Consider the following 25,413-nt stretch of genomic DNA (forward strand, 5'->3'; position numbering starts at 1 on the left):
ATCGTTCGGATGATTTTCAGTTTTGGACATTATGAATGACGTTAGTATGAACATCGGGCCGCATATGTTTGTGTGGGCACATGTTTTCATTTATCTTTGGCAGAGTTCTAGGAGTGAAATTGCTGGGTCACACGTTAAGAAACTGATGCGCTGATTCAAAAGTGACTGTACCACTTTTCCAGCCTCACCCCCAATGGATGAAGACTCCAGTTGTTCTTGTTTGATGAGTTATTTTTGTCATACCATATTTTAATCATTTAAACATCATTTCTTTTAGCTCTTTGAACATATTTATAACAGTGGCTTTGAAGTCTTTTGTGCTAAATCCAACATCTTAGCCAACTCAGAGGCAGCCTCTTGTGACTGCTTTTTTCCTGAGTACAGGTCACACCTTGCCATTTCTTTGAATATTTCATAATTTTTGGTTGAAAACTGGATATTCACCACAAAACTGTAGGAACTCGAGAAAGATTCCTTGGAGGCTGCTGGTGGTGGTTGTGTTCATTCCTTACGTAGTTAATGGCCTTTCTATACTCATTGGGTAAAGTCTGTCGACCCTAAAGCATGTGACCACTAATGTCTTTGCTCAGATTTTTAAAATATTCTATGTTTTTAAGTTTTAAGCCTGTCTCTTAGGGGTTACCCTGTGTCAGCAGATCTTCGTGAGCAGCCAATGACTGATTAGAGGTTGTGCTCAAACACCTTGCATCGGTAAGTCTACCACATTTTGCTGATGGATCTCTGAGTGGGCTGGAGGTTCCAGTCCCAGTTCTCAGGTGGTTTGCAAGTATGTCTCAGCTTCTACTTTCCACCAGGCCCCCTCATGTCTCTTTCGTCCTGTGCAAGGCCTCACATTTGACCAAGAACTTCAGGACAGCAAGGACTCTCTTGGTATTCATGCAGCTTTGAGCATGCGCATGGCCTTCTGGACTGCTGGCAACATGTGCGAGCTGATCAGGGCCCATCGTTGTCTCGTTTCCTGGATTTTTCCGGTTAAGTTTAAGGCCAGTCTGTCAGTCCAGCGGGCAGGCTGTGATGGTGTCACCGAGATCACCTCTGTTTCCTATAAGTCCCTGGCGCACAGAGCTGTCTCTGCTGCCCTCCTAAACCAGTTCAGCCATGTCCAGCAGCAGTGCTGTTGCCTTCCCAGCTTGTCATGGATGGAGGGGAGACAGGAGCAGCCCCAGACTAAAAACCATCCAATTCCTACTGTTTTGACCTGAGGTTCAATGGTTTCTCTTAAATAAACACTTCTCCATTTATTATGTGCCCTCTGTCAATTCCAAGGTCCAGAGGCAGGTGTCTTGTCTATAATTGCTTTCAGGGAAGAGTGCCGTGCTCCTTCAGCCATCACCTGCTATAGTCTTCAGTGCTTCTCTCTGCCTCCCTTCCTGAGCGGCTACATTTCAATCTGTAGGAAACAGCCAGATCCTATCCCTTCCCTACTTACAACACAGCACTGGTTTCCCATGACACTAAAATTAACATCCAAACTCCTTACTGCGGCTTACAGGGTCCTGTGTGACCTGGTCCCTGCCAGCCCCTCACATCTCCCACCACCTGCTCCCTGCTGTCCCCAAGCCACCCACCACGCCTGAGCCCCAGTTCCCTTCTTCCCCTCCGGGCAACGCACCTGCGCCCCCCTTCTGTGTGCTTTGTCCTTGCTGTCCCCCGCCTAAAACGCACAATGACTGCCGCCTTCTTCTCAGTGAGATCTCACCTCCTCGGAGAGGGCTTCTCAGGCCAGCCCTGCTGAACACCCCCTCCGAGGCCAGAGCTCCACGTCATTTTGTCCAGTGCACTGACTGCAGGCAGAGAGGACAGCACTGACGCTGGTTTATGGCCAGTGCCGAACCTCCCTGCTACAAGCTCCGTGAGGCCGGGGTATTTGTGTTCCCGAGCAGCCAGAACAGTGGCTGGCATGCCGCAGGTTCCCGGTGGGCATTTTTAATATATAAATAAAGAAAAATATACTGGCCATCCTTCCATATTTTTAGCATTTTTGTAATGGCTGCATATTTTCCCACTGTAAAATGTACTATCAGTCATTACAATAAGAACTCGGTGTCACACGAGAATGCTGCCAATGGACCTTGGAATCAGGCAGACTTGGGTTCAAACCCTGGATTAACTCCTTACTACCTATGTAATTTCAGACCAGTTCTTAGTGTCTCTGTGTCTAACCCAGTTTCTTATCTGAAATGCTAGCATCAGCCTCACAGAATTGGAGTGGGTATTAAGTAGCAAGATGTAGGGGCTTAGGATAGTGCCACACACCCAGGAATTGGACGTGAAATTGCTTTATTTTGCTTTTGCCTGACGTGGCAAAGTCCCTCCCTGGCTTGCCCCTGCCTGGCGATGCTGCGCAATAAGGACATAACGCAGCCCAGAGAGACTCACTGAACCTCCCCTTCGTTTTCATGGGATGGTCGCTTTGCACAGACCTGGGGGGAATCTGGGGCCCCTGAGCCCTGTGTGTGAGCAGTGGCACCTGCCAGGTGGAGAGGAGGCAGCTGAGGATGTCCCCAAGCATGTCCACTGAATAATCGGTGAAACGGACACTGAAATCTGCCTTCTGCTCCTCCTGCCACAACCAGAGGACTGGCTAATCCTCAGGACCCCAGGAAACTGTGAGATAAGAAGCAGAGGAACTGGTTTGGTAGAAAACTGTCTGTATATAACGTCAACCACATTCCAGCCACCAGGGCCACTTGTGCCTCTGGTGTTTGGAACCCTGGTCTTCAATCAGGAACAATGTGAAGTGACAGTGCACAAGCTCACTTATCAGGAAGAAAAGAAGCATGGTCTCTGGACTCTGAAAATGTATATTCTTGGATTTTGCCCGCGTTCAAAACTTTATTGAAAGACGGACACCAAAATAGATCACTGCTGTATACCTTGCAAAATCAAAGATAATTACATTCTCTTGATAGAGTAACTAGAATTATTGAACTGATGAGGCTTTCTGCAACATCGCCCAAATTTGGGAAGTCATGGGGATCATTAGCATTGCTTTCTTCTAAATGATCACGCTTCTGTGAGCCTGGCCTTTCCTCCTGTTGGATGGCACAACTCTGTTGAAGAACCTACACAAAGAACCACCTGTCCAGGACTTCCCGTCGTGGCGCACTGGTGAACGAATCCGACTAGGAACCATGAGGTTGTGGGTTTGATCCCTGGCTTCGCTCAGTGGGTTAAAGATTCGGTGTTGCCGTGAGCTGTGGTGTAGGTTGCAGATGCGGCTTGGATCCTGCGTTGCTGTGGCTCTGGTGTAGGCTGGCAGCTATAGCTCCGATTCTAGTCTGGGAACCTCCATAGGCTGTGGGTGTGGCCATAAAAGGACAAAAGACAAAATACAAAAAAAAAAAAAAAAAAAAAAAAAAGAACCACCCATCTGAGCATGGTTGAAAATCATGGCAATCTTGTAGTAACCTGGGCATTTCACATCCATAAAACAAGAGTTTGGACTTTGAACTAGGCATTTCTTTTTGTGTTTTTTCTTTTCCTCTTCCAAGGATGAATGTAGTAAATCTTTAGCCAAAGGCATGCTGATTCTTTCACAATTGCAGTCCATTCATATCTCTTGCTTATATTCTCAATGTATATTTCTGTCCAGATGGGAGGAGGGATGTAAGGGATACGGACAAAGAAATATTTGATAGAGATCTTATGTTGCAGAAAACTGACGCTGCTGGAAATGAAATTTTATACCTTAGATATTTCTTAATCAGAGTCTTATAAAAAAAAAGAAAAAAAGAGGGTTTTTTGTTTTGTTTTTTAATGGCCACGTCAGCAGCATACAGAAGTTCCCAGGCTAGAAGTCAAATTGAAGCTGCAGCTGCCAGCCTACACCACAGCCACAGCAACAACGTGGGATCCAAGCCGCATCTGTCACCTACACCACAGCTTGCAGCAACGCTGGAGCCTTAACCTGCTGAGGAGGCCGGGGATCGAACCCACATCCTTATGGATACTACGTCAGGTTCTTAACCTGCTGAGCCATGACAGGAACTCTAAGAAGCCTATTCTATTTGCGGTAATGCTGTTGGCAGCAGGTGAACTCAGATAACAAAATCTAAATACAGGTGGCTTCCTGTCACGTAACCCAGATGTGGTAGGGTCTTTCCTTTCTGCCACGAAAGCATCCTTGCCAACCTAGGGCAGCACAGGGGACTCAGTTTGATTATCTCTTGCACCTGGAGGCTCCTTTGTGATGTCTCCTGCCAGGGACCAGTAGAAGGTCCCCTAATAATCCCATTGTCAGGGGGATGCCTTTCCAGCACCCTCTCATTCTGAGCAATATCAATCAAACTGTACCTTTCGCAAACCTCCGACTTCCCTCCAACCTCAGCACAGCACACACTGGATGACAAGGGGAGAATACGCCATTCTTTACTGAAGAGGGAGAGAAAGCGAGAGTACATGGAACTTGCAGGCTTTTTAACCTAATCGCAGAAGTGACCTCCCGTCGCTTTTGCCATATTCTGTTCATCGGAAGTGAGTCACTAGGTCCAGCGCACACTTAAGTAGAGAAGATGCCACGGAAGTGGGAAGATGAACTAGGATGGAGGGAATCCTTGGGAGCCATTTTTGAGACTGTCCTCTACATCTGATAGGCAACGAAGGGGCTACTGAAACCCAGTGAGAGAAGGATGATCTTTTCAATACATGATGCTGGGTCAGGTGCATATCCATACAGAAAATTAACCATGGAGTTCCCGTCGTGGCGCAGCAGAAACGAATCTGACTAGGAATCATGAGGTTGCAGGTTTGATCCCTGGCCTCGCTCGGTGGGTTAAGGATACGGCATTGCTGTGAGCTGGGGTGTAGGTCGCAGATGTAGCTCGGATCTGGCATTGCTGTGTCTCTGGCGTAGGCTGGCAGCTATAGCTCCGATTAGACCCCTAGCCTGGGAACCTCCATATGCCACAGGTGCGGCCCCACCCCCAAAAAAGAAAATTAACCACGACCCTCAAATTGTATACAAAAATTAACCTGAGATAGGCGGTAGACCTAAATGTAAAAGGCAAAACAATCAAACTTCTAAAATAAAGTCTCAGAAAATGCCTCCATGACCTTGAGTTAGACAACAATTTCTTAAACAGAGCATCAAGAGTACTACCAACAGATGAAAAGATGGATAAAGTGGCCTTCATTACAATTATGAACTTATTAATGAGTTTAATTAAAATATTAAAAAATAATGTATTACCTTAATTTGCACTAGCCGCTAAAATAAACAATGCAACAACGGTTCATTTCTCACTCACATGATAATTGAATGTGGATTAATTCACTGCTATGCACCAACTCAAGGACTCAGAGCGCTTCCATCTGGTGGCTTCGAGGTCACCCTAGTATTATCCAAACAGCAAACAGGGGAAAGAGGGTTTGGAAAAGGCAAACTGAATACTTACCCATGTGTGTGCAGAAGTGACTCATGCCACTGCCACTCACACTCCATGCACGAGAACCAGTCCATGGCCAGTCCAAGGGCAAAGGGATGCCAGGAAGTGTAGACTAGCTCAGGGCGATCCACGAGCGCTAGTGCACTCCACCAAGATGGGGACGTGGGAAGCAAACTATTGATCCCATTGGACCCTGTTATTCAGTGGGGAGAATTTTGAAATGGCCATGTGAACAGAAATGTGAAGGCAAAAATGAACCACCGTCTGAATCAAAACATTTAGATACTCAGTGCATCTCCTTCTCCGCTTGATGTATAAAGATCCGTTTCCTGCCATCCTGCTACTGAGACCACGCGAAGGAGCGACACTGGACAGAGCCGAAAGATCCTGGCAAAAAAACCTGATGAATCAATGCTGAAGAGGAGAGGCAGGAGCAAGAAGGATCAGAGTCAGCAGTGCAGGCTGGGTTAGGGGAAGGTTTCAGAGACACTGAGAGAGAAAAATGAGAGGGGTTTGGGTCTTCTGCACTGCGGGTCAACTATTGAAAGACAAAGAATGGAGGAAGATGTTTTAGAAAGAACTTGAGCAACGTGCGACATACATAAGATAGGAAGGGGGACCTTTGGTGCTTTCTGAGACAACATCTATAATGCTAATTATACTGGTTTTTTTTTTAAATCTTTTTCTTGAATTCAGAATACTGTTCGAATGTGACCCTGGGACCAGACTGGGTCTTAAGGTAGATGAGCTTCATAAAGATTACATAATTTTTTTTTTTTTTTTACAAAATGCTGACAAACACTTGCATTTTAAAAGGTGGGAGCAAAGTAGACGTTCTGTGGGCAAACTTCGTCTCCTGGAATGACTGTCCCTGGTTCCCCATCATGGTAAGAGCATCATGAACCATGAATGGGGCTCTCTTGCCCCGGAACCCAGACCCCCCCCCCGGGATGTCATCCACTCATAGCAGCAACTGATGCTTCAAATGGTAACTTGAATGTCAAAACGAGTACGGCCAGGGCGCTTCCCGGAGGTTAATGAACAGTAAGAAGGGCAGATGGAAGCAACCTGATATATGAGAAAGAGCGGAATCTTTGGAGTCAGGCAAACCTGAATTTCCATCTGGGCTCATTCGTTTAGCTAATATGACGCTGGACCAATCACTCAAGATTTCTGAGTGCCAATGTCATCCTTGGTAAGACGGTGGAAGGGGCACCAGCTCACAGTGTTACAAGGGGGGTGTTACAGGTCATGAAATATAAAGGACTCGGCACGATGCTTGGTGCAAAGAAAGTATTTAATACACATCAGAGCCTTCTGCCTTCGCCCCCACTTTCTAGATGCCAGTGTTGAGAGAACGCGAGGAGGAAGGCTTTGTATAAGAGACGGAGAATACGGGAGAACATTCCCGGGGACAAGAACAGTACAAGAGTGGAAGGTGAGGGATGATCAGGGCATTAGCTGAAGTGGGCGGATTCTGGGAGGGGGGCTCACTAAGGCAGAGGCCGGAGACTCACAGAGTCACACAGCCTGCAGCCACACAGTCTTGCCACAGCCTGCCCGGTCCTTCCTGGCCTGGCCCTATGACCTCTCCGCCTTCATCTTGTACCACAGCCTCATCTCCGCATCTCACCCCCGGCAGCCGTCTCTTGGATCCTTGAATATCCTGTGCTTCTCCTGACACCTCTCTCCCACGGGGCCTTGGCCGGTGCCGCAGCCTCTCTCTGGAATGCTTCCCCGTTTCTGTGCCCTCCACTGTTCATTCCCATTCATCCTTTAAATGTGAACTCAAAGGTCAGGCGACCCTTCCTTGAAATCCTCCACTAAGACCGTTATATGTTCTGAAAAATAATCTGTAACTTTCCTGTCTATCACTAATCCCGGTCTGGAACCATCTATTACTTTGGCAAAGAAAGCCCTCAATAAATGCCTTTGGAGTGGAGGGATGAATGAGAACATATCTCCTGATGGGATTAAAATCAATCTTGTCATTCAAAGGTCTCTGCAACAGGCCCTCTGCAGAAGCAATGACAGATTGGTCTGGACTACCCACAAATGTCCCAAATCTCCAGCCTGGAGGCAGTGGCCCATCACAATATTCTCTGCAGGCTGAGGGTTGATGGAGAGCTCCCTAGAGATCCTCTTTGATGCTGTACATGAAACTGGCCCCAAGAACGGGAAGGGAATTTAGACTCACTCCTTAAACGCTACTCCAAGTCCTCTATCTGAAAAAGCTTTATAGGAGTTCCCTGGTGGCTCAGTGGGTTAAGGATCTGGCACTGCAGTGGCTCTAGTTATAGCTGTGGCACCATTTCAATCCCTGGACCAGGAACTTCTGCATGCTGTGGGCGTGGAAAAAGAAAACTTTATATAAAGGAATCGAAACCTCTCCTTAAGTGCTCGTTTCTCTTAGCAAGGGCTCTGTCTGCTGATGCAGCCAGTAAGAACGGCCATGTGGAGGTAAAGTGAGAAGCCCCAACTTCAACTCTTGTGCTATTTTCCAACTTGTAAAGGATTGGTTCCAAGTCTTATTCTGTGGATCCCGCAGGGAAGACCTAGGGCCAGTTTACAGAATGACAGAAGGTTGTAATTCATATAAGAAAGAAATGATCAGAACTGTTTCAAGATTGAATGGTTGGCACTGGAAGGCAATGCGTTCTCTGTCACTGGAGGTATTCAAGAGGAGGCGGAATAATCCCTTTACAAAATTACTGCACATCAGATGGGGAGGAGAAAGAGAAGAGCCCTGAGATTCTTCCCAACCCTGACAGTGGGAGGTTCCGCAATGGGTGCTCTTCGAGCTGTCTCTCTAGTCGTGGGGATGGGTTTACACGGAGTCATCTCTTCTCTTCCCTGGAGTCCCTTGACCCCAAGAGTCCTCTGGACAGGACTAGGGTACAGCCTGTGGCCAGAAAACATAATGGAGTTAATACTCTTACAGAGACTGGACCCATGACCTTGTTCTCATTAGCTCTGTCCTCTACCTACCACCCCCCTCAGCAGCTTCAGAGGCACACTCCCGAGATGCAGCAGCGAAAGTAACTCCAGAGAGAGAGAGAGACAGAGACAGTTTGACGCCATGCAAAGTGATGCAATCCAACAACATCTATTTCAGCAGGATAACCCTGTGCTGTGTTTAAGAATGAAATTTCAGGGGTGATAAAAATGAAAACGATGGTTTTGAAGGGTTCGGAGTGAGAAATTTTCTACCAAGGCAAGAGGAAATGTTATGCAAAAGGATTTGCAGCTTCAACCATATGCAGAGACAGAAATATCACATATTAATAGATTTGACCTAGTTGCAGTCATAGTCAGCTTCATTCTCATCTTGTCTCCCTCACATGTTTATGCTGTATTTGGGCAGCTTACTCTGACCGTCCACAGGGTATCTGCGGCTCTGCGAAAAGAATGAGAAGCAGGCAGGACGCATGACAACAGACAGCACTGAAAATGAAGTGCGCTTGAAGAAATCGTTCGGTCTTGCGAACAGCCGAAAATGATTAGGGCTTGAAAATTACGAGTTTTTATTACTTCTGCTGTTTCCAATGTAAGATCATACCTTAGATTATCTCATTACACAGCAGACCTTCGATCATGCCTGACGATGGCGAGTATGCCATGGCCTTCACCGGGCTACCTGTGCAATTTCCCAGCACCCTCCCATCCGCGAGGGAAGAGTGGTAAGGAATCTGCTCAGCAAACCTCTCTGAACTTCGGAGTCACACGGGAACTCAGCATCTCCCTCAGAAATTCTCAGTTTTCTCGGGTCACAGGAATGTCAGAGAATCTGAGGAAAGCCACAGACACTTGGCTCAGAACACTGCACGGATGTATTTACACGCACACGCAATTTTGCACAGAGTTGGCCTGGAGCTTCGAGACCATCATGAAGCCCACCCACGGAGCCGGATTAAGAAGGGTCCTAATGTGGACTTTTCCTTTCAAATGCAGGGAAGCTAAGGGTTAAGACCTACTGTAATCTAATGGAAAAAAAGATTTTTTTGGGGGGGCCTTTTTAGGGCCACATCCGTGGCATATGGAGGTTCCCAGCCTAGGGGTCTAATCAGAGCTGCAGCCGCCGGCCTACATCATAGCCACAGCAACGCCGGATTCTTAACTCATGGAGCAAGGCCAGGGATCGAACCCGCGTCCTCACGGATACTAGTCGGGTTCGTTGCCACCGCACCACAACGGGAACTCCAAAAAATGGAAAATTTTAAAAAGAAACTGAAGACATAAAGTTTCAGAGAAGATGTCACCTGATTTAAACAAAAAACCAAAAAAACACCATGGGGGAGTTCCCATCGTGGCTCAATGGAAACAAACCCGATTAGTGTCCATAAGGACACGGGTTCAATCCCTGGCCTCGCTCAGGGGGTTAAGGATCTGGCGTTGCCATGAGCTGTGGTGTAGGTCGCAGACATGGCTGGGATCTAGAGCGGCTGTAACTCTGGCATAGGCTGGCGGCTACAGCTCTGATTTGACTCCCCTTGCCTGGGAACCTCCAATAAGCCATAGGTACAGCCCTAAAAGGATAAAAAAAGAAAAAGAAAGAAAGAAAAAAACACCCCACTATGAATAAATGTTGAGAGTCAGGAGTGATTATTAAATGTGGAACCTGCATATGCATTTTCTACATGGAATATGACTTTTATGTGGTATGTCCAGAGAAATACAAAGGCCCTTCCACCTGCCAGACAGAGCACACGGTCTTTTATTTCACCCTCTGATGTCTATTTTAACATCTAAGTCCACACATTCCTTCCTGTTAGTTTCTTTGGAAATTGCGTGTATCAGTTTAGTTCCATTTTCTTCCTATTCTAAGGAAGGCCTACGAAGGTACTGTTTGTATGTTTACCTGTCTGTCTGTCTGTCCATTTGGTCTACTCATTGGAGGAAATCAATCTAGTGTGGGCCCAGTGATACATAAAAAGGTTTTCTCGAGCCTTGCAGTGAAGCTTCTTGAAGGGCAAAATGAAGCTTTACGCATTGTCCAAAGCCTGGCTGCGCCCACACTCTCTGCACTGGAATTATTTCCCTGGGGTACCTTTTTATTAGGGGCAGCCTAGGAGTGTCACCTGCAGTGGCTGCTATAGAATAACATAGCTAGAGACCAAGCACTTACTGAAAATGTATCATCTGTGATTTTATCAAATCCCAGTTGCCCACAGAGTCATGTGAGAGCCAGGGCCAAACACTGATGCCAGGAATCAAATACAGCATCACCTACCGGCTCTCACAAATCCTCTCTTTCCTTGAATATAATGGAATCCACTGGGCCAGGCTATGTCCTATAAACCTTAAAGCAAACGTCGCCATCCCAAAGGCTAAAGCACAGATCAAGGCGAGAGTATTGATGCTAACAGATTGGGTGCCATGGAAACTGAGACGGACCTAATTTAGGCAGAAGCCACTGCTATTTATTTATTTATTTATTTATTTATTTATTTTGATCAGCCTTCTAAACCTAGAGTGAGTAAGAGTTCGGGGGCCTCTAAAAATAACATGTTTGTAACATTTCAAACCGCGGGTGTTTTTCTGAATGTAGGGCAACAACGATCAAATTCTACTTGCCACTCGCTTCTTCTCTGTTGGGAAACCTTGGGGTTCAGGACTGTGAAATTCTTGAGGTTGGGCTTGCAATCGTTTTGGCAATTGGTGGAAACTGCAAAACTTAAGATTCCCAGTCCTCACCCGTGGAATCATCTGTTTCGATAGCTCAAAGTTCCCTTGGAACTGGTCCAATGCAGAGATGATTTGACCACTTATGCAACTGCCAAACATGCCAGCTCGTGCTCCTCCAGGGAGAAGCCATAGCGGGGTGCATGTTGGTTTTACTCGCATTCACTTGGACAAAAGGCTGACTGGTTCAATAACCAATGAAAAAGAGTAGAACCAACTGACTAGTAAAAAGGGCTCAGCTTTCTGTTTTGCAGGAGAAAGGGGATAAATCCAGAGTTTTGCATTTCCTGGATGTGAACTGTTCTTGCTCTCGAGGTCCGCCTAGGACAGGGAGGGCAGACAAGCACACAGAGGCGTCGCGGCCAGCGCAGCACGCTCTGGTCTCTGTTGGATCCAGAGCCCAGGCAGCCTGTTGTCAGCAGAGACACAGGCTGACACATGGGCCACTTTCTCTCCCTGAGGTAGGATGGTGTCATGGTCACGAGTCACACCGGGTTTACAAGGCTGGCTTCCCCACTTTCCTAGCTGTGTGATCTTAAGCAAGTCACCTTACCTCTCTGGGCCTCAGCCTCTAAATCTCTAAACTGGGGATGGTGATAACAGTGTCCCGACCTCTTAAGGGCCTTGTGAGGGATCACATGAACTAACGGATACAGAAAGCATCGAAGTTAGCATCTGACGTCTCTTAAGTGCTGTATAAACATGAGCTCTCTCCACTGCATCCTGCCCAGCTCTCCAAGAGCGAGGGCTTGTGGCTTCGTTCACTAAACATTCTCGGGGGAGACGAACCTCTCTCATTTCTCCTCCTCACCACGGGGTCGGAGGAGAGGAGGTGAGACATAGCCGGTACCCACAGCAACTGCGGCCTCTCACACACCTAAGGATGGAGGGGTTTAGGGTGCGTGCCATTTGTAGAGCGCCTTCGGCTGGCCCCCTGCCAGCTGGTCACGTGGGAAAATGGTCAGTCACGAGGGGACAGTGGGCTGTGAAATCCAAACTCCTCCCGCCACGTCCTAGGGCCCGTGGCGAGGCCCGAGCAGCAGCCACGGCCTGGCCCGGAGATGCTACCACAACGTCTCCCAAAGCAAATGGGCCCAGCGCTCTCAGACGGTGAAGGAGCACGTCTAGGCACACTCTGGGCGCATCTGAGAGTCTCGCATTGGGGCCCAGCGGTCCCCACGTGGCTCAGGGCTGAATGTGTGGACTCTGATGCCAGACGGCTCTTGCGTGAATCCTGGGTCTGGAACCACTTGCTCTGTGCCCCTTGGCAAGTTATGTAATAGATCTGTGCCTCTGATTGCCATCTGTAAAATAAACCAAACCAACCTTGGAAGGTTACAGTGAGGCTCAAATCAAGGTAGCACACCTCTGATAGCTACCCCTTAGCTGCCTCACAGGTTGAGAACAGCACAACGGCAGCCCTAGAGGAGGGGGCTGGATGTTTGGCAGCGATTGGTCTTCCTCCTTTTTACTGGGTGGCAACCTTTTCTTACCAGCCTAGAGCACGCACTAAATCATGTGGCCCTTTGAAGAGTGGTCTGGACTCTGCCCAGTGTACCCGCTTAGAAGGCCAATGCCAGAGTCCACTAAGATTTCATCCATGTAAACGCGGCTCATCCGTGTCACAGCCCTGACTTAGGGACATTGGTCAGACCTCGGCAGCAGTTGCCCTCACTTCCACTTCTGGGTACACGTCGTCCCCCAGGCCTCGCCTCCTCACTTTTGAAACGAAGGGCTCGGGGAAGAAGGTCATCCCCAAGGCCCTCGCAGCTCCCACGCTCCGAGCCCTCATGGTTTGACTCCTAGAGAGGTGCATGCGCAGAAACAGCATGCGCCTGAGATTTTCTGAAGAAGTGAGAGAGACAGCCAGGGGTGAGCTCAACCCTTAGGAAGCAAAAGTGCTGGCGAAAAGCGCTCCAGAACTCCCACAGGGACATCGGAGGAGGGAGGAAGGAAGGGGATCTATGAGAATTAATGACCCACCTTCCAGCAGTTTCAGTGACCACAAGAGTGATGGGTGCCGGTGGGACGGGCACTCCTCCCACCCGCCTCACCCACAGACATGGCAGAGCCCTGATGACTCAGAGCCCCGGGCCGCATCTGCCCTACCGAACACTCCCTGCCTGGGATCGTGGACCAGTGAGATCCGGCCAAGGCCAAGGGTTTGTGCCAGAAGAAACGACGTTCCGTGCACCAAGGCCAATTTGAATGCAAGTTTACCCACTGTAGTTCTTGGCATGAAGCAAGAAACAGATTTGTTTGAACAGAGCAGTATTTCTATTTGCAATCATACCACTGTGTGCTGTGATCCTATTAATTCTCACAAGCAAAGCAGCTCGGTGGGGCTGGCTGCCTCCTCCGTGTGCAGGCACACACCCTCCAAGGAACACTCAAAATGGTGTATCATGGAGGCAGTAGGTGGCAGTCCTCTACTTTCGAATTCAGGATGAGTTCAGGGACTGGAGGCCATCTTCTGCTCAAGGCAAAACCACGATCTGGAATACTTTTTGAAAAACCCATTACCTGCACTGAGGTTGAGGGAAGGAAATCAGATGTGCTCCCCACCAAGAGCAGGGCAGGAAAAAGCCCAGTTCATCCATTCATGGGAGGAAAGCTGGCATGGTGGGTAAAGGTATGCGCTCTGGGGCCAGACTGCCTAGGGTTTCCTCCCCAGTCTGCCGCCTATTAGCTTGTGACCTTGGGCAAATTATATCACTTCTCTGTGGCTCGGTTTCTTCCCAGGTAAAGTAGAGGAAATAATGGAGCCTAGCGCAGAGAACTGTTGAGAAAATTGAATTCGTTAATATTTATAAAGCAGTCATAACAGAGCCTCGTTCTTTTTAATTGTTTACTAAACAAAATAAATCATTCTTATATGCTTGGCACCAACTAAAGTATTTGAAGGTCCATAGTAATTGAACTGCTTTTCTCCTCCTTTATTAAAAATCTTCCCTTAACTGCAGAGCACAAACACTAATGGCCAAAATCAGCAGAGAGGGCTTTAGATTGCCTCACATTACTGTGAATCTGTGACTGCCAGACAGAATGTTTTTGTCCTCAAAATCCAGAGGTTGACACCCCAACCCCGGCTTTGGGAAGTAAGTAGGTCCTGAGGACAGCGCTCCCTGAATGGCATCGGCGTCCTGGTAAACCGTCTCGGAGAGCTCTCTCCCCCATTCCAGCACATGAGGACACGATGAGAAGAAGGCCATCTTATGAACCAGGGAGCTGGCCCTCACCAGACATCGAATTTGCCAGTACCTTGATCTTGGGCTTCCCAGCCTCCAAAACTGTGAAAAATATAACTTTCTTGGGTGGGGGGGTATTTAGAGTTCCCACTGTGGCTCAGCGGGTCAAGAACCTGACTAGGATCCATGAGGATGCGAGTTTGATCCCTGGCCTCGCTCAGGGGGTTAAGGATCCAGCGTTGCTGCGAGCTGTGGTGTAGGTCACAGATGAGTTCTGATCGGGCGTTGCTGTGGCTGTGGTGTAGACTGGCAGCTGCAGCTCTGATTCGACCCCTAGCCTGGGAACCTCCATACGCCACGGGTGCGGCTCTAAAAAGAAAACAAAAATGTGTTTTTTATAAGCCACTCATTCTATGTGTTTGGGGGTTTTTGTTGTTGTAGTAGTTACAGCAGTCTGGATGGACTAAGAGAATAACCAAACTCAGGGAATATTCTGATCTCAATGAGAAAGAGAGAAAGATGAATCTTACATGAGGCACTTACATTAGTCACAATAGGGTAACTGCTAGAAAAAAAAAAAAAGACTCAAATATGTGATAGGCTGAAAACAATAACTTTACTTCTCGCACATTTAAAAGTCCAAATAGCTATTCCTATTAGACAGGTGGCTTTCTTCTAAGCAGTGACTCAGGAACCCAGGCTTCTTTCTAAACCATGGCTCCTTTACCTCCAACACACGGCTTCCTAGATCGCTGTGCTCCTCTGAATCAGGCCAGTGGAAAGAGAAAGCAGGGTGGCGAACATGCACACGCTTGCCTAGAAGTGCCATACATCTCGTCACTCGCGTGCTATTGGTGAGAACTAGCCACGCGATCCCCTGGAACTCTAAGGAAGACTAGGAAGTGGAGTCCCCGACTGGACGGACACTTCCCAGTGGCCACTCCTACAACAGAAGGGGAACGTGAATGCGGTTGGAACATTGGCCAGCTCTACCGTACGCGCCAAGGTAACAGGTTCGGAATTGGCGGAGTGACAGTAGAGTAAGACTCTGAACTCAACACGGGAGTGATTTCTTTCTGAGAGACCAAGAAGTCAGGGTGGCAATGTGCCACTACAGTCCCCGATTCTCCTTCCTTGAGGACTATCTCCGTTGGGCCTCTCTACCTGGTACTCTCCATTCTCAACATTCATACGTGGGCTGAACCCTAAACTTTCCCAGGCCTTTTCCATCACATGAGAGATCCAGGATTCTTGGCTTTCAAATACCTCTTGTACCTCCCCCTCCTCCCATCTAATGAAGACAGTGGGCTTCTCTCTGTCTTTTTGTTTAAAGAGAGGTTGAAAGTACAATTTATCTTCTCTAGTCACTCAGTTAAAAGCTCCTTTATGCTGAAGAAATATCAAAGGTCTCCTCTCTACCTTGGGGTTACTCTGCTTGTCGGTCTCTGTGATAGGTTTCACTCATTCAAGTTCCCTTTCTCCTTGAATTCTAGTTAGGGATCAACCATGCCAAAATCAGCCAGGTGAAACAACTTTCAGCAGTACTGGTCTGTCCCATGGAGGCAGGCTTTGGGGATCTAATCCAAGTCCAAACATCTCCCAGAAATTAAGGATTTGAACATGTAAGGTTGACGTCACCGGTCCTTCCTGAGTAGGTAATATGAATATAAATGCTTTAAAAGCAGTATTGAAATATGCCAATAACTTTATAAAATGCTTCTGGTGTGATCAGATGGTTTTCTCGACGGCCACCAAGTGTGCTAGGCTCTGAGAACTTGACCTGGTCTGAGCATGGATCAGAGGCAAAGGCATACCTGAAATCCAGAACCTGATTCTTACGTCAACAGACTGGTGCAGTATGTGTATGTAAATACTACGTATGTGTGGTGTGCGTTTGTGCATGTGGTATACGTGTATTATGCATATACATGTACGTGTGTACCATCATGCTTGTGAACATGTGTCTGTGTTGGTGTGCATGTATGTTGCATGTATATCTTATACGTGTGTACATTAGTGCATGTCTGTGCATCTGTGTGTATATGTGTGAATGTTTACTTGCATTTTTGTACATGAGTGTGAGTATATACACCTTAACGTGTGTATATGTGTTGTGTGTATAGGTTTTTGTGTGTTATGAGTATGTTTATACGCATCAGTGCACTACATATCTGTAGATGTATTTGCATGAATCTATTTCTGTATATATGTGTGCAGGTACGTACACATCGGACCATATACATGTGTTTGCGTATCTGTGAATACATGTCCAAGTGTTTACGGGCATGTGTGTACACAGGTGAATAGGTGTTATGTTTGTGTTTCTGGGTGTAAGTGCATGTATCTGTGTATACATGCATGCACATATTTTTAGGTATGCCCGTGTATATGTGTGTATATGACATACGCATACATGTGTGTTATACATGCCCACAAACACCTGAAACAAGTTTCATGAACCCTTTACGACATTCAAGGCACCCATATTTTTCACCCAGTGCTATTTGGTTAATGAAATACCCAAGTCTAAATGATTTTTCTCATCTATTAGTGGGTTAAAAGCACAGCATGAAAAATATGGTAGGAGGCGGTAAGAGCAAATACTTGCTAAGCACTAGCTAAATGCCCACTACTTTACATACCACTATTTCATTTAAAACTCATGACAATCCAATGGGGTAGGCGCTCTTAACAGTCCCATTTTTTGGATGAGAAAACAGAGTCACATAGAAGTTAATGAACACGCCACAGGCCAGTGCCAGCATGAAAAAGGACTCGTGGTTCCTCAGCAGAGCTGGAATTCGAAGCCAGACAGTGCGGCTCCAGTGCCCCAGCTCATAACCAACAACCCTGCCATCTATTTGTAAAGAGGCCTCTCTAATCCCCTTGCCCAAGGTCCTTGTTCAAAGTGCATTCCTCTCCACCTCCTTATTCCATTTTCCCAGCTCTGATGCCTGCTGCCAGGGCCATAGCTGGCAGCCTCCCCAACTCTGGCTACAATTATTCAAGCGGCTGGCACTGCTGACTGAGTTGATGGGCACAGATGTAGTGGAATCAGATGCAGCTGTAATATGCAGTCATTATTCTCCAGCAAGTTTCATTATCCTGATTTTTCCTGTAATAATGCTCCCATGTCTTTGAGCCCCAGTCAATCACAAGAACTGGGAGACGGGGCCCAGCAAATTGAAGTGACCGAATCTTCCCAGCGTGTCTGATTGCACTATGGGCATCAACCCATGCCCTTCATCATCTTTCTGACTCTTGTTTTGACATCTACTAACTGAAGATAATAGTAATCACACCTTTTCTTACTTAAGCCCTCCTTGCTGATTTCCTTTAGTTTTCAGACTTGGTGACTGGACTTTTCTTCGCGTCTTTTTCTACTTGTCTGTTTTGGTTTTTTCTTTCCTCAGTTGCTCTCTATTTTCCATCTCTCTGTCTAGATCAGGAGCAGCTCAAGGCCCAAGCCGTCCGTCTCATTTCCTGGGTGCCCCCTTCCAGTGGAAGGACGTGCTCTGCCTACAAAGGCCCTTGTGCAGCTGTGACCCCCGCCCCGCCCCCCGCCACTGGTGTAGGGAACTCCTACCCTGCACCTGGCACAGCTCCAGGAACTGCAGATACAGAGACCCCCAAAGACACAGCCCCCTCCATTAAAGAGCTCGGTGCAACCACTACTCTAGCAGTCTAGTCTCACTGGGCTTCAACTTGAGGAGTCCTTTGCCCCCCATAAGGAGGGAAGGAAAATGCCCCCACGTTGGCTTGATAACCCCACTAACACAAATTCCCTTTCCCCCAAGGCTACCCTAACTTCACGAAGCCCTGTTCTTCTGTTTTTCCAGGTTGGATGGAGTCGGGGGGAGAGTCTAAAGGGGCAGTGCAGCCACCTCTTGGCAAGTATCGGAAAGGTGTGTTTGGTGGCTCCTTGGCCAATCCCTTGAGACTGTGAGAAGGAGCTGAACCGTGGCTGAGAAGGATAAGGATTCCAGAATCAGACCCCCTGGATCCAGCTCCTGGCCTGTGCGCTTGCTGTGTGTGTGGCTTCAGGCAAGTTACCTATCACCTCTGTACTTCGGGTTCCTTTTCTATAGAATGAGAGTGATAATAGTACCTGCTTCGTGGGGGTGTGTTTAAATGAGTCAATCCCTGTGAAAGCTCTTAGACGTGCACCTGGCACATAGCAAGTGATGAATAATTGTGAGCTTTCATTGTTATCAATTTACTGAACACCCGTTGCCCCTAGTTTTGAGCTTGAGCCAAACTTCCAGGACTTCGGGAGAAGTCCCATCATGCATCCTGTAACATTCACCTTATCTTATTTCGTCCAGGGTGGATGGAGCAGAGTAAAAAAGGAGGAGAGAGGAGATGAGGCTTAAGAGGTCAGTAGAACCCAGACGCAGTATGGGTTTTACTCTGAATGTAACCAGAAGTGGTTAGAAGCTTTGGAGCAGGAGAGTGACATGATCCGATTTACATTAATAAAGGATTATTTAGGCTGCTATTAGAGAAAGAACGGACTGTACGGGACGCGAGTGATCACTCAGCATGACCACAGACTAGTTAGGAGGCTATGGCTGTGGTCCAGGCTGGAGATTACACACACACACACACACACACACACACTAAATATAATCACATCATTCTGGATTTTTTTTTTGAAGGTGAAAGCAATTAGAATGTACTGGTGAATGTTACTTATATATTTTTATTTTTTCTTTTCTCTTTCATGAGAGTCAAAATAGAAGAGGCACATACTAGACCGAAAGAACATAATATCACTCTGTTCTGAGTGAGTGATGGCAGTAAACTGTCAGAATGAAGAACTCTGAATGGGTTTAATTCAGAACTAACCTGAAGGGGGTCCTGAAGAGAAGAGGCTGAGGGGACAATATTCGGGCAGGGGAGTGACCACGTTCTACGACGACGATGACGGCGGTGCTAATGCTGGTGACGGGATGGATGTAGTTTGTGGAGAAGGAGGCAACGATCTGACAGTGGCTGGCTGGGAAAGGTCACCATTCGTGTGAGCGAATCGAGAGGTTGGTGGGCAGCCCCACCCCCACCCAACCGCCAGTCACCAGGGCTGAGAGCAGAGCTGGGCTCATTATTTTTGAGCATGGAGCCACAGAGCGGGGGAGCCTTCTTACGGTATAGGAAAGCTAAAATTAGCAGCAAATGCTTGTTTTTAAAGCTCCTTACACTTTCCTAGCATGTGTGCTATCGTACTGCTGCCAGGGCAAGGATTTTAATACTTACTTAGCTATTGCCTTTAGACATGAAAGGTTCATTCATCAGTCAAGGTTTAATCTCGGCTGTGAGTCGACACCAAAATGAGCATTATGTAACATGCTTTACAAACTTTCGAAAGCCTGGGCGATCCTGGTCCCAAGATTAAAGATGAAGACCCAGGGCTGGCTGTGCATTTGAGAGCCCCGGGCAAGGCTAATTATGGCCTAGTTTCACCCGGCCAGGAAGAGCGCCGTTTTGCTGGATTTAGGATTTGAAGGCCGTGGGAGAGGAAGGAAAACAAAGAGCTTCACACTGGCTCTTCGGGTGTCTTGTAATCAGTATTTCATCAGAAGGTATTTAGTAGACTCGAGCTTGGTACATGGAGTGTGCCAATGGGAGGGAATGCATAACGCCCTTGCATGGGCCGTGCTGCCGGGAGCTCCCCCGGCACACTCCCTTCACCGAGCTTCCAGCAGGCATCCGTAGGAAGCTCAGGAAGAGTGGGAGGAAAACCTGGGGCAGTAGAACGATGTCCTTGGTAACGTGTGTAAGGCCTCTCATATGATACACACTCATTTGCGCGTTGGCTCACGGCTGAGATGAAACCTTGACGGATGAATGGACCTTCTTCCTTGGCCTTCTACTGACTCCTTGCTCTATCATCAAGCCTATATTTTGGGCAACTGCTCTTAGAAAAGACAAAAGAGTGGCTGGATCCTTGAGGGTGAGACATCCAATCTCAAGAGATGGTCTGAAGAACTAACACATTTTTAGCAGCCTCGGCTTCTGAAAATGAAGGTGCCCGGCTCTACACAGGTTCACTGTTTCTTTTCTTCGGGCAGAAAATTCCCCTGTCTGGTCAAGACTTCATTGTGACGGTACAGATGGTTGAAAACTCTAAGTTACGTGTGGGAAAGAGTACAGGTGTCTTCAGCACAAAGATCTGGGCTCTGATTCTGGCCCACCAACTTACTGGCAACGTGGCCTGACCTCTTCTGAGCCTCAGTTTCCTCATCTGTAAGATGGTGAAGGTACTCAGGATTTTTGCAAAGATTACATGACAATGCAGTGAGGTGTTTAGTGCCTGACATCTGCCGTGTACCAAACGTACTGATTCCTTCCCGCACGCGCTCCTTCCGATGTGGGGGGTCCACCTCTGGGCCGGATGCTGATCTCGGTGCGGGTGACTGAGCAGTGAACGACTTTTCCTAATTATCTTATTTGCTTTAATTCTCAGAACAAGCCTGTGGTGGGTGCCTATTACTCTCCTTTTCCGGAGCGTGCGGAACTTAAATCACTTCAAAACTACTCTCACCCCAGTTTATAGACAACCGAATACGAGCTGGTCACGTGGCAAGTACGGAACGGGGCAGGGATTTCCACAAAATCTCACCCTGACCCAGCCCCATGCCCTTCGTGTTGGGCTGTGTGTGGCTCTAATGGCTGTTTGAACTCCTCCACTCTACGGCAGCTTTGTATGTTCGGATAATGTGAGATGATTAAAAAAAAAATCTGAAATAAAATGCCACCTGGGGGGGACATGGACCAGGGCTTTGGATCTTGCTCAAGTGAGATGCTGCTCTCGGAGTGCTGTGTGCTAATCACGCGATCGCAGGGGTAATGAGACTGCACTCTGCTCTGGAGCTCCTGATTCATGAGCTAGTTCACACACTGGGACCAGCACTGACGCAGGTGACCGGAACGGTGGAGGAAGTGGGACACAGGGAGACACGCTGTCCCATCGTGCGTGCTTCAAGGAAGGCCTTGAAGGGGGTGTGGTCACACGGAGTCCCCAGGGTCTGCCACAGGGGCAGAGAGCTGCCTCACCAAGATCAGGTCTGTAGACAGCAAAGGGACCTAGGGTAATGCCTTTCCCAAGACTGCCATCATCTGGTGGCTGAGCAAAGGGGGTGAGGGGTAATGGGTGACAAGGCCTGGCCATTTCCGCCCGCCCCAGGGCAACTATGAAGGGCAGCACTTGCCCCGGGGCTCCTGGCTAGGTCGGCCCAGGCACTGTCAGGCTGGCGTTGCACTTGGACCCCCTCCACGCCTCTGTCACGCTTCCTTCCACAGGCGTCGGTCCCTAAAAAAGTATCCTGTACTCTAAAATTCCACCTCGGTGTCTGCTTCTGGAAGACCCAGCAGGAGGAAGTTGGTGTGAAGAGTGTCCAAGAAAGCAAGGGATCAGATGGGCTTCGGCACGGGCTCACTCCCTGCCAGGCTGGCCGTGAACATCCTCTCCCTGGAAAGGGCTGGAGCCCACAGCTCCTGCCCAAAGCGGTGGTCCAAGTGCCAACATATTCACCAGAACTAAGAATGCTCCCATGAAAGGAAGTCACTAGTGGCCAAGAGGTATCAGGCTTTTAGGGAGGACAAAGCAGACACTTGGGAACCTTCTAAGCCTCAGAGGTGCTTTGCATCAGGTTCGGGCTTTAGCGAAAGCAATCCTGCCTCTTGGACCATGTGGTCCAGCAAACCCTATGATGTTGGAAGGATTGATGGTGAGAAACAATGCCAGGTACAGGTTTTGACAAGCGCCAGTGGAAGAGCCACCGAACAACCTGCTGGGGTTCTAGAGCCAGACCATGACAACAGCAGGGGCGACCTGAAAAACTAAAGCAAAAACAACAACTCCTCATGGTGTGCTACTGGTTGAGATGGAATGCCTGACCAAAGACACCAGGAGTCATGAGGCCAGAACTCCCCCTCAGAGTCTCGGTTCTGTCAGATGCACCAAGTCACAAGACTGGGTGAGCCTATCAGTAATTCACCTTAAGACGGAAGCAGCAGATCTTGAATGAAGCACGAACAGAGCCAGAGGGCACAAGCAACATGCATGAGCAAGCTGCCCAGATCTGTGGCATCCACCACTGTTGCCCCAGAGCCCTCCACTAGCTGACATTCATGGCCAGATGGTGCATCCAACATTACCAGGTGCTTTATGAATACAGAGGCATCCATCTGTGGGTATACCTGGGTGCCACCCCCAAATGGACAGCATCTGCGGTATAGCTTCACTCAGTGATGGCCTTGAAAGACAGTGGCAAGGAAAGATACTTGCATTGGGCAGAGTTTTGAACACTGCACCTGGACAAGCACTATCTTTGGGAAAAGAAGTCATGAATGGTCTGGCCAGCCGGTTGTGGGCCTGGAAAGAGAAGGACAGGGATACAGAGAGCAAGGAACCCAGTGGTAGGGGCACATGGATGGGCAAATGGGAACGAGGACAGAGTGTGAAGGCTTTTGGATCACATGTTAATATCCACCAGAAAGCATCTACCATGGCGGAGGCAGAGCGTCCCTGTGCACGGGAAGATGCAAGGATCCAGGGTCACTGCAGTTCTTCCCGAGATCAATACCTCTCTCTCGCTAGGGGGCCTGTTTATCCAAAGCGGAGTATCTCATCCTGTTTCTCACCCTGAACTCCTCCCTCTCAGGGCGCACTGTCGGTCAGTGACTGCAGGGACTAGAACTAATCCTTGCAGGATCCCTGGTGACCAGCAACCGACTCTGTTTTTCTTTGTTTACATGGGAAATTCTGAAATACAAACGAAAGGTTAAAATACGACATGGTTAGGGACATAATAGAGGGGATGACAGGAGCCTAGGAAAGGTGGGCAAGTTCATACGCATAGTAGGCGGTGAAGACCTGGGATCCAGAGTCCTCAAGTACCATAATCAATATTCCCGGAGCCAGTGTAGAGGACGGCGACTATAATTAACAGCTCTGCATTAAGTCCCTGAAAGTTCTCAACCCCCTCATCTGAAAACATAGTAACTTAAGGGAGCAGTGGGTGTGTAAACTGGCCCTGGTGTGGTAATCATTTTTCCATATAGATGTATTCCACATCACCACTTTCTATGATGTTATATGTTACTTCTATCGCAATAAAACTGGAAAAGAAAGAAATACTCCAAAGGCCCAGCGAGTTGTTCCAGACTTTCCTGACACAGCTTGGGTGGTGCCCTCACATAAGCTCCCAGTCCTTGACCGGCTGGGCCGCCTCCCACTTCGGGCCCGAGGTCTGCCCGTCCAAACTGCTCGAGGGTTCACCTCTGGTCTCCAGCTCCACTGTCGTCCTAATACGCCCTTCTATTGTGGCCCAGAGTTCTGAAAACTCATGCCCCTGTTTTCCTACTGGAAAAAGCTCTTGCAGACCCTCTAACAGGCTGGACAGCAAGCCAAGGTCTTATTTATTAGCACACTGCATTGCAACTTGGAAGGCAAGGGGAGAGCTGCAATCTGGAAACACACAAAAATAACTTTCATCTTCTGTTTAAAGCTAAAGGGCCCATTTGGGATTAAATCTGTGACCTTGGCCGCACCAGTGCTGGGCTGTAGCCAACAAAGAGCTGACTGGCCCAGTATGGGTTTGATACAAAGACTCTCCTCAAGGCACTTCTATATTAGAGATAAGACAGCACTCTGTTAAATGGATGGTGGCAGGAACTCCTTGGTAGCCATGTTGTGTACGATACACAAGGAGTCTGTGCATTCGCTTCTCTCGAGCCCTTGAAATCTGCCAGAAGGAAATATTGTAGAAACTGTTCCATGGGCACTTGTTCAAGAGCACTATGATCAAGCTGGGGAGAGGCACTGAACACCTCGGGGCTCCAGAGGGTCTATTTCCTGCTCACTTCATCTCTGGCTCTTTAAGAGAAAGAATGTCTTATAATCATCAATGCGGTGATTTGCAACTTGAAAGCATCTTCCTTTTCCCCTTTCGGGGAAGGGAAGCTATTTCAGGAAGGAGTGATTTTTAAGTATTCCTAGACTGGAACCAACTAAAAATAACCAGTGAAAATAAACACAAAATTGGACGTTGAAATGTGGTTTACCTTCTGCTGCTACACAACTAAGCTGAGAATGTGGCAGCTCACCTCCCTTCTGCCTCACTCGTGGAGGCATGAGTCCCCAGGAGCTCATTCAGCAAGCAAGTGGAATAGGAAATACCTGTTTGTGTGATGGTTGCGAAGCCCTAGAAGGATCCTGTTTGCTCCTTGACCCTAAGTAACCCCCAATGAGCATACTATTTCCTCTTTCTAGCATCCTTCCTTTGAGTCCCCCAGCCATGGGTGGATGCAAACTGTAACGTCTGAAAGGACAGGCAATGGGCACGACTGGACAGCCCAGGGAACTGTGTGTGTCCAGGTCACTTTGCTGTACAAGGAAAATTAGAGAGACATTGTAAACCAACTATAATTTTAAACAAAAGCTTTTCAGCCTTCTAGAGCCCTCTACAAAATAAACACGAGAAACCCTGGAAGGCATCAAAGCTGAACCCTTACACTTGTCATGTACCACGGAGGGTAAAGGAGGCTCACCAGAGATGTGCTGGCCTCTTCTACCAAGGGAAGAGCCACTGAGGACAGAGGCAGGATGCTGCCAAAGGCGTGACCACCGGCCTGGCTTGGGTGTGGCTGAGTCAGAAAGAAGACTTCCTGGAAGACGTCGTTGATCCTACTGGTGTTCGCCAGTTCAAAAGGGGCCCCCTTTCGTTAAGCAGCCTTACAATCCAAATGTGCAGGTGAGGTCCTGACAACCCTAAGTATTAAACCGAAAGTTCTGGCCCCATGCCTACCCTGTGGCAGCCCAGGCTTTTTTCAGACCCTCTGGGTGATTTCTCTGTGCCAATCTCCGACAGCCCTCTCTGCTGGGCTGGGATGAAAGGTCCCAACTCTGCGTCCATATGGATTCTGCCAAATTCTGCCCAGGTTCCACGAAGGAAATGCATATCTGGAAAGGGCTAGAAGAGAGCAGCAAGATGCTGCTCGCAAAATCGGGATCTATTTCTTCATGCTTGAAATCCCAAGCTTTCCTCTCCTTATTCTGCAAAAAATAGTAACTGGGTCAAATATAGAAAATTCACCACCTCTCCCTTTTATTTACTTCTCCATCTGTGTACAGG

The 25,413-nt window shown here is 48.1% G+C and overlaps 1 protein-coding gene and 1 long non-coding RNA gene across 2 annotated transcripts in view; both read right to left on the bottom strand.

The window, feature by feature from the left end:
- LOC110257820 overlaps positions 1-25,413 on the bottom strand; it is a 226,442-nt gene that overhangs the window by 47,221 nt on the left and 153,808 nt on the right. The window lies entirely within an intron of this gene.
- LOC100523110 (40S ribosomal protein S27-like) lies at positions 3,028-3,547 on the bottom strand. The gene is made up of 2 exons (XM_013986459.1): positions 3,396-3,547; positions 3,028-3,106 (listed from the first exon to the last, which is right to left on the bottom strand). Exons 1-2 carry the CDS (start codon positions 3,545-3,547, stop codon positions 3,028-3,030), a joined length of 231 nt encoding a protein of 76 aa, XP_013841913.1.

The sequence above is a fragment of the Sus scrofa genome, chromosome X (assembly GCF_000003025.6).
Source record: "Sus scrofa isolate TJ Tabasco breed Duroc chromosome X, Sscrofa11.1, whole genome shotgun sequence".
Lineage (NCBI taxonomy): Eukaryota > Metazoa > Chordata > Mammalia > Artiodactyla > Suidae > Sus > Sus scrofa.